At 46.0% G+C, this 13,314-nt stretch overlaps 1 protein-coding gene across 3 annotated transcripts in view; it reads right to left on the reverse strand.

Moving 5' to 3' along the window:
- Positions 1-13,314, reverse strand: part of LOC125012070 (tetratricopeptide repeat protein 28-like) — a 162,767-nt gene that overhangs the window by 102,442 nt on the left and 47,011 nt on the right. The window contains exon 1 of one of the 3 annotated variants that reach the window (XM_047591689.1): positions 8,610-9,441. The exons of the other annotated variants lie outside the window; for them this stretch is intronic. Within the exon in view, the coding sequence (XP_047447645.1) occupies positions 8,610-8,636 (27 nt within the window). The 5' untranslated portion in view covers positions 8,637-9,441. Of the gene's footprint in view, positions 1-8,609; positions 9,442-13,314 lie in introns of those variants that run through there. 3 annotated transcript variants of the gene reach the window in all.

The raw sequence follows: 13,314 nt of genomic DNA on the forward strand, positions 1-13,314 counted from the left end.
GAAAAATACTGATCCTCAATGCATCGTAGCCACGTGATTTGGCTGCGTTCTCTTTATTAATGCCCTGAAATGTATAATTTCATCAGCTGCAGAATCACAGGGAAAAACAACTTATTAAATTAGATTTTCAGCACAGCGCTAAGAGACGCTTCCAGCACCAACTGGAGAGAAACACAGAAACAGATTTGCAGTCAAAAGGATTTTTACCAGATCTAAATAGTTCCTTTGAGACCGAGAGCACACTGACACATGGAGGAGTGCTTTAATTTCTAAACACCTGCTCACTCTTACACAACAAAACACAACCGGTGCAGAGCCTTTTCTGCCCTCCAAAAAAACAATCCTGGTCTGCCATTTCAGTGAGCGTGGTACACAGCCAACTGTTCTCCCCTGAGTGTGCCATGCATGTGTGCGTGCATCAGAAGAGCCACCATCACAGCAGCCTGCACCTGCTCTGCCTGAGGCCCAGCTCTGTTCGCTGGGAGCGGCGGCACGACGCTGAGATGGAGGATGGAGCGGCAGGAGCCGAGGAGAAATACTAGACCGACGTGAATGTCAACAGCTTAGCTCAAACCAGCCACGGCTAAGCTGTATAACATTTTAAAAGCGAATGCGAATTCATACGAGCTCCGAGCTGCCGTCGAGTTTGTGCGCTCCGCGACTCTATGAATTATACAACGTTGTCCGGGTGAACGCGAAACCCAAGGATTCAAGGCAGCACGCTCGCGTTTAAGTTCAGCTCTTCATACGCATCCGCTGAACGCAGCCTTCTGAGGACGGCTGCAGCTGGCCAGAGCCTGATGGACACGTGCAGCCATGTCCGCTGACAGACTCAGGCATGGATAATTTCACATGTCCAAATGCCAGCAAGCACGGCTCTGTCCCTAGGGCGCCGTTTTAAAAGGTGCACCAGGCAGCAGCAACAATAGGGACGCACGCCGCGCTTGTATGATATAATGCGTCCATTCATTATGCTACAAGGCTCAGCAGTTTGACTCAGCACCTCAGCACCCGAGCTCTACCACGGATTCACTCAGACCTAATGGGCCAGCTGAACTTTTATATCTTGACTTGACAAAAGATAGTACTCCAGTGTCATGCCTGGCAAACGCTACTGCAGCAGTTGCAGCCTTTTTTTTTTTTGAATCCAAAAAACACTGTTCATGGGAGGAAAAAGAGGACAAGGGGGTTAACACATGCTCCCAAATGTAAACTGGAAGGATAATTTCACACCTGAAGCATTACACCACACAACTGCTCTGTGCCAAGTTACAATCTTTTGTTCCACTGAGTGATTATGTATCTTTTTTTACAGCCCTCATTGGAGCAGCTGGAGCGAGAGCACATAGCAGCTTTTTTTTTTATTATTGCAGAAGACAGAGACACATTTAAAACATGTTCCTGTCCAGCACGATTTCATCATGGAGAACACCGAGACAGGTGGCGAAGGCTGCAAACACATTTTACACGGCCATAAAATAATGTAACACCCCGCCACAGACATTGTGTAGTGTCTGGACGGCCCCCGTAGCTGCGGCCCGTACAGTATATTTGAACAGCTAAGAAGTCGCTGATGCTTGAGATTTCACAGTGGTAACTGGAGCACTCTCCAGACTGCTGAACAATACGCGCTCTAATGTGGCCTCTGACCCCAGTCACGGGAATATAGATCAAGACAGAGGAGAGGAGGAGCGGAATAACAGGCTGCAAGCCAGAGGGTGAAGGTAAAATATTTCAGTACCTCTGATGGATGATAATGCTTTACACTTTCCATCAATCACGTCCTATCTGACAGGGGGATATTGCTCACTTGTCTTTTTCACCGTTTTCCAAGAGACACCAAGACAAACACACAAAAAATGGCAATTCGAAACACACAAATACAGATTTTTTTTTGTAAGGAAAATAGCTATGTAATTTAAATGTTTATCTACAGGCCTGCAGAAACAAATACCTTTCGCTTTACGACGCAGAAAACCACAACAACAGGAGACAACAATGTCGGAGTGAACGTAGAGGAGGCACAGAGGGGCCATAGTCAGGGGGAGGCAAAGACACCATTACACTGTGAGTAGCTGTATCTCTATTAGGATGCAACAGAAACCCTAGTTAAATATATAAAGTCTATGAGGCATGGGATCATTTGAGCAGGAGAGGTATGGGGGGTGGACCACAGCGGTTTGCTCTGTAGTCCTCATTACTGAATCTATCTCAGCGAGCCTGTCAGTCAGCACCTGTCTGTCTGGCTTGTTAAGGAAGCCAGAATCATGAATCTCCCTTAGGAGACAAGCCCGCTGAGGATATGGCAGCACTCGTAGCCCCACATATCTTAGCAACTATAAACATATGGCTGACATAAATATCCGCATATAAGCCTCGTATAAATACATCCAAACTTACAAGGGGGAACAGCAGCCTAGCCGAGGCCTGGGAAACAGAGACGGCCGAATGGGTCAGGCTCGGCACCGTTGGCCCTTCCTTCCAGCAGGATTTTACAGCTAGCAGTAAAAACCCTTCGCTGCTGCACTCACCATTTCCAGTCTGGCAAGAAAAGTAAGAAGAGGCCAGGCCAGCTAGGCCAGAGTGACGGTGAAGGAAACTAAAACAATCTGCTCTACGCTCAGTTGTTTCTGTGACCCCTGGATAAGAACTCTGTTGCGGCTTTTGGTGTGTGTGTGTGTGTGTGTGTGTGTGTGTGTGTGTGTCTGCTATACTGTCTGACTGCAAAAGCACTGCACAGCACCTCTTCCTTCTTGAAGAGTTGAGGGGAGAGAGGCTTAAATTAATCTTGTTTTCCTCCTCTCTCTGTGCCATTCATCTAAGTGGGCAGGGGTCATGAAGATGCAGGGGTCAATGGAGTCGTGCTTTTTTCACACTCCATATCCATCAATAATCTGCTCAAGGACAAGACACTGACCACTCGGGCGCCCGACTAGGCCCTAATCCAAGGAATGGTATGGCTAGTCCGGTCTTCACGAGGGCAACAGCTAAGCCATGGACAAACTCCTGGAAAATTGAGCCTTCAAAGAAGGACTTATGAATCCCATCTCTGACAAAAGAAGAGATGGAATTAGTGGGATTTAGGGGCGTCAGTATGAGTCAGGGTGGTATTAGCGGCGCTCTTCACACGTCTCCATCCAGGCTGGATCACAGACCCCCTTTAGGACACACTAGAAGTGAATGTCTGTCACAACACACAGGCTGCGCTGGTTGAAGACAGCTGCAGAGCCTGGAGACTGAGCCGATACTATGCCCTGCCCACTGGAAACAGTCCAGTGTGGAGTTATAAAGGAATGTAGGGACTGCGGTTTTGGCAGCTGTACTCTGATAAATGTTGTGAAACTGAGGAAAGTATGCATGTTTTTTAGGCCATATGCTGGAGGGATGTGGCTCGAGTGCCATTGACAGCCCTTATTCAAAACATTCTTTATCCAGCTTAGGTCTGCAGCGTTGGCTCTCCTCCGTATATGCAAGACTGAGGATATAATACAGGAGCTTAACCAATGAAAAGAATGAAAAGAATAGAGCTTAAATCCCACAGAGAAGTGTTCCACCTCATAGAACAAGGAAATGTGTTCCAATTGATTTGGTCCATCAAGTCAGGTCTGTTTTATTCCCCGCGGAGGCACCCAGTGGCAGGCACCTCCTGAGCCCCGAGAGCAGCTGACCACACCCCTGGAACAATGACCTCAATAAACTCAAACACGGGTCCATTTGCTCAAACAGAAGCACTGGGGGGTGAAGGAAAGGTGTAACAAATCAGAAATGAGTGCTCCAGGGCACGGAGGAAAACATTACAAATGGACTGATGTATAAATAAATCAATTTTCGTATTTACCACTTGCTATACAAAAATCCATCTCAACACTGTGCAGGGTCCCATGGATGAGGATTAATGAGCGCACAATGGCCAAGTCACCGTTGTCTCTCCTGTTGTATTTTGACAGCGGACTCCCAAGAGTGCCTTATTGGGCATGTGCCTGCAGCTTGTGCATACTGCAGACCACTGCATCGCAGTAAGAGGAGGGACGCCTACCAAACCAGGGAGCTCTTTTTTTTTTTTTCTGTCCTCCATCTCTGTCCGGCTCTCCCAATGGGAGGCAGTGAACTGGGATTAACAGAGCGAGTACAGCACATAAATTTTGGCTGTATTGCTGAGTCGATGTTCCCCACGCTACCCGCGCCCCTCCTTACTTGACCAAAGCCCCCCTCCCGCACCCACCCTATCTTTTCACACCCCTGGAGGATGGGCCAGGGGGCTGGCAACGCAGCCGCATCCCGTTCCACTCGGCATGCTGGGCCGTAAATACTGCGCAGCATCAGGAACAGCAGGTGCTATCACTCCCTATCATTAATTATCCCTGCTGCATCACTCTAGGGCCTCTCACTCAACTCCAAATCTCTATCTCCTGCGCCATCTTATTCTCTCACCTCCAACTCTTCCCCATTTTCTCTCGCTCAAATTCTATCAATGTTCCCGGCAATCCCATTTCTGCTCCGCAATATCCACCCATCTATCTCCTTAATTTCGGCACTCCTACAATCTAAAACCCATTCATTTGTTCCCTGATGCATCTCAATCTTTGTCCAGAAACTCTCAGCTTCTCCCAAGTGGTTCCTCCCTCCGACGGCAGCCCTGCCTGCTTCCGTCTCTCCTCAGATGTGTGTCTTCCAGCGTTTCTCTTCACATTTTGACGTGTTTTTCCCTGCTGCAAATGCATTCCGAAACTGCTGTGCCGCCGCCAGTCACGGGACGTCACGGGGACTGATGGAGCACTGGGGGGAAGAGCTAGACCTTTCCCCCCCTACCGCTGAGCTCATAAATAAAACCAAATGGAATATGAAAAGCAGCATGAGAAAATCTCGAAGGTAAAAAGTCAATGAACATGGTCAAAGATGTGAGCGCCTGCTGAGGTAAAAGTCAAAACTCCCAAAGAGTCTGGCCACAGAAACACGAGCAATGCATCCTGTCCACCTCAGGTGAGAAGGCCTCACGTCAACTGTGTGTAACCCACAGAAACATCTGGCATGACCACAAAAACAAACACTCAACTTCCTCCTGACTTGGTCGCACTGCCACAAGGCATAATGTGAACTCTAAATTCAAAGCCAGGCTTTGTAATACGAGACTGTCCGACATATTAACAGCTCGTGAGCTATTCTGCTCAAGGTAACACGACTCGAGAACACATTTGGCAGTAAAGAAGACACATGCAATGTTTTTCAGCGAAAGAAATTCCAGGACAGGGAAAAGATCTTAGCATCTCAAACAAACAGAAACTTGCCAAGCCACTGGAGTCCATAATTAATGTTCAAATCTCTTTGGAGTTGTGTCCACACACACCGACCAGCCAGCACTGGCTGGCTCCTCCCGACAGGGGAAGAGAATAACGCTGACAATCTTGTGATAATTCAATGTTGCGCTGGGAAACTTTTGGATCTGGCATTCATGCGGTTTGGTACTTAGACATGTACCACCCACCTAGACCAGACCAGACACAGTGACACTCAGTGATGGCAGCAGACATCCCCAGCAGGATGCAGCCTGACACAGACAAACATACAAAAACAGTTTAGGAACAACTAAAAAAAAATAACAGCAACTATAAAAGAATAACAGCACTAGGTGTAAACCTGGGCTCCAAATTCACTAGATCCCAATCCCCACCCCCTCAACACACAGGACCCAAAGGCCCCCACTAACAACATCCTGTTTCCAGACACCACATGACCCACTCAGAAGGTCCATGTCCATTCTCTGATGAGTCACAACTGTTTTGGAGGCGCAAGGGAATCGTACACAATAGTAGGAAGGTCGCCGTAATGTTATTATTATCGGTGTACGCGCAAACACGTGAAGATGCTGAAACACTGTCTCCGACAACCAGCAACCTTTTAGCAATGTTGGTGCAGGAACGCCGCCATCTCCTACCTGACTCATTGTCTTACCTCGCCCCCAGGACGGACGCTGTCCATATACCTAATGCTTTCTTCTAATACGCTGCAACCAAACAAGATTTGGTGGATGAAGCTAGACACCCACCAAAGTGGACAGTGTATACTCACATTACAAAATATTAGGAACTATTTACCTTAAACGGAAAGGACGCCCCTGCACACAGCTGCAGTGGGTTTTTAAGTGTGTCAAACAAGGTATCCGTGCAGAAAACTTGGATTATCACTGAACAGACAACATTCAACGAAGATAAAAATGGGTATGTCCTTCTACACTACTAGGCCCTTTTGAATAAGACATATGCCTCCTCTTCCATGTTTTACATTGCATAACAGTCTTTCTTAATCGGCTAAGTTATTCAGAGCAGCTCCATCAAATCACAGGAAGAGGAAGTTAATCACACAATCCCCAAGTCTTCTATTCTCTTTCAAGAACAGACAAGCTCTCTGCCAGCAACAATAGGGGAATTGCTATCTTCCACATTAAAGATTTGGAATTTTTGACTCATTAGTGTAATCCATTATGAGGAGGTGGACTGGACACTGAGCCTGAATCAATATTATTCTCCTACACTTTCCATTGATCCCATCATTCTACAAGTGTAGCATAGAGGAAGACTGAAAAGCTGATGACCAGGAAAAAGGAACACGTAAAACCGAGAACCTCTTGTGACATTATTTTGTGTACATTTTCTAAAGTGGGCTCTGCAATCTAAAGGAATTGCTTTCTTTACACCGTGGAGCACAATGGCTGCTTTCTATTCCCGCCTGCTATTTGTAATATCTTAGTCAGAGGACATTCTTGGCAATGAACCAGAGTTCAGGGTGAAGGCACAATGTCAGACACACACAAAAACACATACACACACTATGTGAATGGCAAGTAATTCATAATATTGAGCACGGCTCCGTGGGTCTGTGCTTTCCGCTCTAAGTGCTTGTGCTCATCCATATGCATCTAGCATCCAGCATCACCAACAGGTTAATTAATCAACATCACACAAAACAGAGTAACCGTTTTCCTCCTTGATTGGAGCCACCGAAATGACTGATCACGGCGTTCCGACCTCAGAGAAATCTGTGAAAAATAATCTACACATGAAGGACGGCGCTACCTCAAGTTGAGCACATACGACTGCAGCGTGGCCAGGAATCGGCTCCTGCAGCGAGGATGGGCTTTTAGTCCTCTAAGGGGGGTCTCACAGATGATTCTGGCAGATACACTGCACAGCTGTAGGAATCATTAGGGCATGCTCACGGCATTTATTTCCTCTGCCGATTATTTGACATCAAGGAGCTTGGTTTTGATCATTTACTTTGATCTCAGCTCTCAGGATGAGGTTATTCACAGTAATGACACTTGATGCAGAACAAACAACAAAGAGACATACACACTACAGGCCACTACGGGTCACTAACTCTGAAGCACTCCCACCAGTAGTAGTGGTTACGCTGATTTTGGCATTGGTTACTGGTGTCTTTTATACTGTGTGGTTATAAGGAAAGAAATTCATAATGTGTCAAATGAGCAGGGGGAAAAAAATATCTGGTCCAGAAGGAAATAATCTCCTAGTGTTTATGCTGATGGTGTACAAAGCCCTTTGGAAACGATAGAATGATCCAAAGCAGTTGATACAAAAATGAAGAGTTACCGATCCTTTCATTTTTCTTTTTTTTGCCTCCAGACCAGAGTGTGAAGCCCACTTCTGCAGAGGAGGATTGTTTCTTGTCAGTGCCCCCTGCTGGTAGAAATCCTAACCATAGACATTTTTGGGCTTCCAATTTTTATAGACCCCAGATGATTTTCAGATATTTTCCATGCTGTAATACCCCAGGGGTATGAAAGTGGAGCAATAAGAGAAAGCAATAACAAAACAGAGTTGAAGAGAAAATCTATGTCTAATCATGGAAATAAGGAACCAAGGCACATAATTTACTCCTCTGAAAGACTCTGAAAAAAAAAAATAAAAAAGCAGTGAAGAAGGGAAGTCGAGTTATTCTTAACTTCTATATAGAGCAGAACATTTGATTTTCTATTTTTGAACATCTCTAGGCTGTTTTCCATTTTGACACCGGATTCAACAAGCTATGCTATGCTATGCTACACTGTGTATGCTCCCAACCCCAGAGGTTCCCCCTTGGACACGTTCATCACTGATGTCTTGATTAGTCCAGATTGAGAATGAGGGTCTGTCTGATCTTCTGAGGAGGAGCAGAAGATGCAGAACGTGCACAGCACATGGCACAGTATGAAATATCACCACAGCCATAGCATAACACATTCCCAGGGATGCACCACTAATGAACAAATATATTAAAGGCCACAAACAGAGGCAGAGGAATATCAGTTACTGTCTCACATAATCATTTCCACGGACTGGGACAGAAAATGTGTAAATATTGACAAAGATCACAGTGAAAAGGGAATGGAAACTTGTTTCTCATTATAAACTCCTCTTTGGTTACTGTTAAGTACAGTTTAAAACGGTACAGTGATGTTGTGAGACTATGTATAGATATCATTGGCTGTAGTAAACGAATCGACAGAGCAGCAATCTGTAGCCGAGCCTCCTCTTTCAACTTATGATCTACTAGAAAAACCTTGTCATTATAGAGGGAAAAAAGGGAATAATACTAATAGTAGACTGACTCACCTTCTTCCGGGGCTGCCATTTCATCATATTTGTAAACCAAAATTGAACAGCATTAAGATATTATATGAGAATGGAATGTAGATTCAAAGAAATCCAGAGCGCAAGTCATGCTGCCTCTCGACTTCCCTCGATTTTGCAGCAGATTTTCTCCAAGAAGCGATGCATGATGGTGTGTGCGAGTCTCAGCTTTGCGGCAATTTTGGGGGGAGACAGCACGGTCAACGCAAATCACACAGCGGTTAAATCCACAGTCGACATCGGACAGTAAATCAGAGACGCATAGTGCCGACTGACAATGTTTGGGTGAAACGTCCCTGTGCGTAAATCCAAAGTAGGAGTCCGTTATGAACCCACTCCCTCCTCACTCTGCGCGCAGGATCGGCGCCTCCGGGACCGATCCGGCGAATGTATAAGGAAAAATTAATTGTTAAACTTTTTTTTTTTTTTTCAAAACCAGGTCGTCCTTGTAAGTAGGCTACACCACTAGTCCAGCGCAATACGGGTAAACTGTGTCCAATCTGTCCTCTTCGATCCCGAGGCAACGGCAACAAGACGGAGTGTGTGGCAAAACGCAGAAACATTCATCACAGTGGTCAAATTCCGTTTTCCAGCGGCCGAAAAACACTTTTGGAAGTATTGGTTGGGAAGTAGTCAAGGAGAGCCCGGTGGAGACGGCGCGACAAGCAGGGAGATTACTTTCATGTGAAGGAAGGAGGAGGGGGGGTACAACCACGGAGAAAAAAAAAATCCCTGGAATTTAGGAGCTGGAAGGATATCCTGATTCCTGCAACAGCAACAAACTGGACTACAGCTCAGATGACTTCCTTCGCTGCGCTCCTCCAGCCTCGCAGTTTACAGACTTGGAGCTGTGGAGCTGAGCATGCACAAGGCAGCAGGGTCATAGCGCCGCCGGACAAAGGTGTGCCTTAAAAAAAGGGTGCTTTACATTTAGGTATTGAGCTGCTTGTGCTGTTGCTGCTGCTGCTGCTTCCCAGACTGTAGTAAGGCTGTGGTTGGGTGCGTTTCTCAAGGACATCTTCTTAAAGCCCTGAGCAGTCTCTCTAAACCACGCGCAACGTGCCCTTGCAGCATATTGTATAGACAGGACGCTAACCTGTGCGTTTGGTGACACCTTTCAGATCACAACAGATTTTGAGCCACAAAGCGAAAGCTGCTGGCATTTATTTATTTATTTTTTTACATATAGTTCAGTAGCATTTCCTTGAACATGCAGCACATCCTCTACATCCTCTAGTTCAAATCTAATCTGAAACACGTTTCAGGCTACTGCCTGTTATATTCGTTTCATGTTGCTAGGTCCCAGAAGGAAACTGGTTTAGCGATATGCTACATTCATTTATGTTTTTCTTCACACATATACGATCAAAAAAAAAAAAAAAAAAAAAAATCAGTGCATTGCATACTCAACTTGCAACGAAAGGTGACACAGTTCATTTGCTTGGCAGGTCTGTGCGGCAGCCTACTGTAAATCCTGCACTGCACAAGCTCATCACGGTTTAAATGGGTGTTAATGAGCTAAGGATTCGAACACGTCAGCCTCCACTGCTTTGCCACCTCGCTACTTGCTACAGTCCACCGTCCTTGATTATTTTCATGGAAATGTTCAATTGAAATCATGCATAAAAGGCACAATTCAAAAAGGACGAACAACCTTGGATGACAGACAGAACTCGAGTCCTCTCTATCTACACGTTTCCCGTTTCTTCCTGTCGAGAGCAGCTGTCACATGCAGTATGCGCTGCAATATTTTACTGCATGTTGCAATCAGATGCACGGGGCAAGATTTTTTTGCAGCTCAGATACGGTCAAAGACTGATTTCTTTCTTTTTTTTTTTCTTTTTTTACCATTAATTTCCAAAACGGGCTGAATAAAATTGAAAACAGCAGACACGGCTGTAGTGGAAAGAACCCACTCACCACGATCACCGCCACAGTCACAGAACGAAAACCATTTCAAAAGCAGACTACCGTGAGTTTAAACTACTGGTCCACTGGTGTTGAACCCAGTCGCTGCAGCAAAAGATGGAAAAACCATCATTGGATACGTGACAGTATACGATACTGAAGTGTGGCGAGAGTAGCTGAAACAATAGGCCTGTGATTTAAATTGGTTTAGGTAAAGGAGTCTATGGAGCTGTGTGTTGGTCAATAAACTACTGTCTCTTCAGGGTCAGCGGGGTCCTCGGTGCAGCAGGAGGTCACTCGGATAATAAAAGAGAAGCAGGAGGAGGGGGCGAGCTGACATATGGCCTTATGGACAAACTCCTGCTGTGCACGGGGAGTCCTTGAGACAGAGTAATCCACATGGATGAACACGAACAAAATGTTTGACATTACCTCCACATCCACATCTGGCACTATGATCACAGCACACGTTCGTAGCAAAAGAAGAGGCGGTTCCTCTGCGCTTACGTGTCACAGTGTGTATACTTTGAATCAGATGGTAGCAGATCATTTGGCCACCACCTCAAATGGGCTCTGCGCTCCACACCACCAAGATATTATTTGCATCCATGTTCTCTTTCATCCGTGCACACTCCGCCATCGGAGTCCCACCATCTAAAGCAGGTTTACACGAGAGACAGTCCCATGAAAAGGCATTTCAGACGGCCAATCAAAGGCCACTTCAGCGCGCTGTTCAGCAACAGTGTGTTCGTAGCGAAGCGTGTCATCTGGCATCTCCATACAGAAGCAGGCTCCCTGTGCGTGCCTCTGCTTTCCCAATCACAGCCGCACAGGAAATCAGACTCCAGCCTTCAGAGGGAAACAAAAAACCCCCTCTTTCGTTTTCCACAACTTGGAGCCATTTAAAAAGTTTGTGTTTCCTTTTCTTGTTCTTGCCAATCACACCCTCAAAAATGTCTCTACTGTATGTTCTGCTCGGGGGGGAGGAGGGGGGGGCTGGCCCCCTGCGGAGCTGGCTTTGCTCCTAACAGTTGGACATCTGCATTAAAATAAAATGAAACTGACTAAAAACAGTGACAATACTGCCACTGAGTAATGTAAACACAAATAGTAGTTAGAGACATGACAGTCAGTACTTTACTTAATGGGACAAAAAAAAAATAAAAAATTCTGCTCAAATCGTTTAAAGAGTCTTAATTGGCATGCACAAAGAAAATCATTTCCACTTAAGAGATTCAGATTAGGAGAATATTAGACAGCTTTGCAGAACCAGTGAAGTCTGAACGTCTGACTGAAATCATCTCAGCTGACGTGCACTAATGCAGCTTTGTGTACAGCTGCTCATTTGCCTGCATGTATCCGTCTGCTTGGCTGTTTATTAGTCCGCATGATGTAAAAAGTGCATCACTCGCACGATAAGAACAGAAGCTGTATATAAAAAAGAAAAGAAAGAAAACTGTCAGAAAGGTTTTTTTTTTTTTTTAAAACCCCGCTGAAGAGCAGCACTCCAAAGAGTGTCTGAGGGTAATTTATTTCCGCACCGACTCTCGCTCTTAAGTCACGACACAAGAGCGTCGCTGGGCGCTATCTGTCCCTGGTCTGAATAAACAGCGGCCTTTTAATTACAAGGGACGGAGTTTCGGAGCAATAAATTCCACAGCGTGAGCACAGAGACGCGACCCTAACGTCACAGATACATAGCAACACGCGAGATCATCAGACTGTCCAGAACGCTACCACTGCTCCTAAGATATATAGAACAGAGATCACAAAAAGCGCCGCAGACTTTCAGGATAATAAAAGGGAAAGGCACAACTCATTTGTTGGGTTTCCAGCGCCAGAATTTATAACACAGGAATCTAATTTACAGTGTTTGACAGATTGTTCCCAAAGAAAGACATGGCAGACGGATGAATCTGTTCTGAAATGCTTAACAACATTATAACAATAAAAGTGTTAAACAGCAATGACACCGAGCGCTCTGTTGTGCCGTACATCACTGGAAACAAATAACCCTCATCAGCATTCATTCACCTCTTTTACGCAGCCATATTCTTGGATGATGTTGTGTCAGAATTTAGCCTGCTGTGGACCGTGTGAGACGGGCGTGCGCGTGAGCCGAGTGTGTGGGTGTGCGCGTGCGAGTGCATGCGTGTGTCTTAGATGGAGCTTGGTGTTGATTAAGTGTCTGGAGCCTGAGGGGGGATAATGAGAGCCTCTAATTAATGAGCCTGTGCATATCTCAGAGACACAGGGTCCTATCTGCAGAGAACAACTCCACACACACGCACGCATACACACACACACGCACGGACACAGTCAACACACACCTCAGTGCACTGTGGGGATCGTTCCCTGTACTCCGTAGTATTTTCTCCAGGGAAACCCAGCTGGGAGTGTGTCACTCTGGCTGCTGTCCCTGATAAGTGTCCTCTAATAGGGATGGATGGGGTTATGGAGCCCTGCTATGAGAAGGTCACACGCACTGACCACCCAACGAGCCCGGAGTCAAAGGCTGATGTTACGGGTCCTGCAAACCATTCCAGATCTTTTTTGTTTGTTCACGGGGTGCAGAGTGGTTCACGTTGGAAGTAGACTCAAGGCAGAACAAAGTGAAGGAAAAACTTTTCTGGGTGAGAAGCCGCTGCCCTTAGGAGCTGTCCGTATACGTATGATGGGAGACGGAGGGAATTGTCTTTCCAAAACAATATAGGAGTATTGCTCGTTCCGGTTCGGTGCCCCGACACAGCATTTGTTTATATTGAAGTGACAGAGCCCT

This window comes from Mugil cephalus, chromosome 8, assembly GCF_022458985.1.
Source record: "Mugil cephalus isolate CIBA_MC_2020 chromosome 8, CIBA_Mcephalus_1.1, whole genome shotgun sequence".
Taxonomy (NCBI): Eukaryota; Metazoa; Chordata; class Actinopteri; order Mugiliformes; family Mugilidae; genus Mugil; species Mugil cephalus.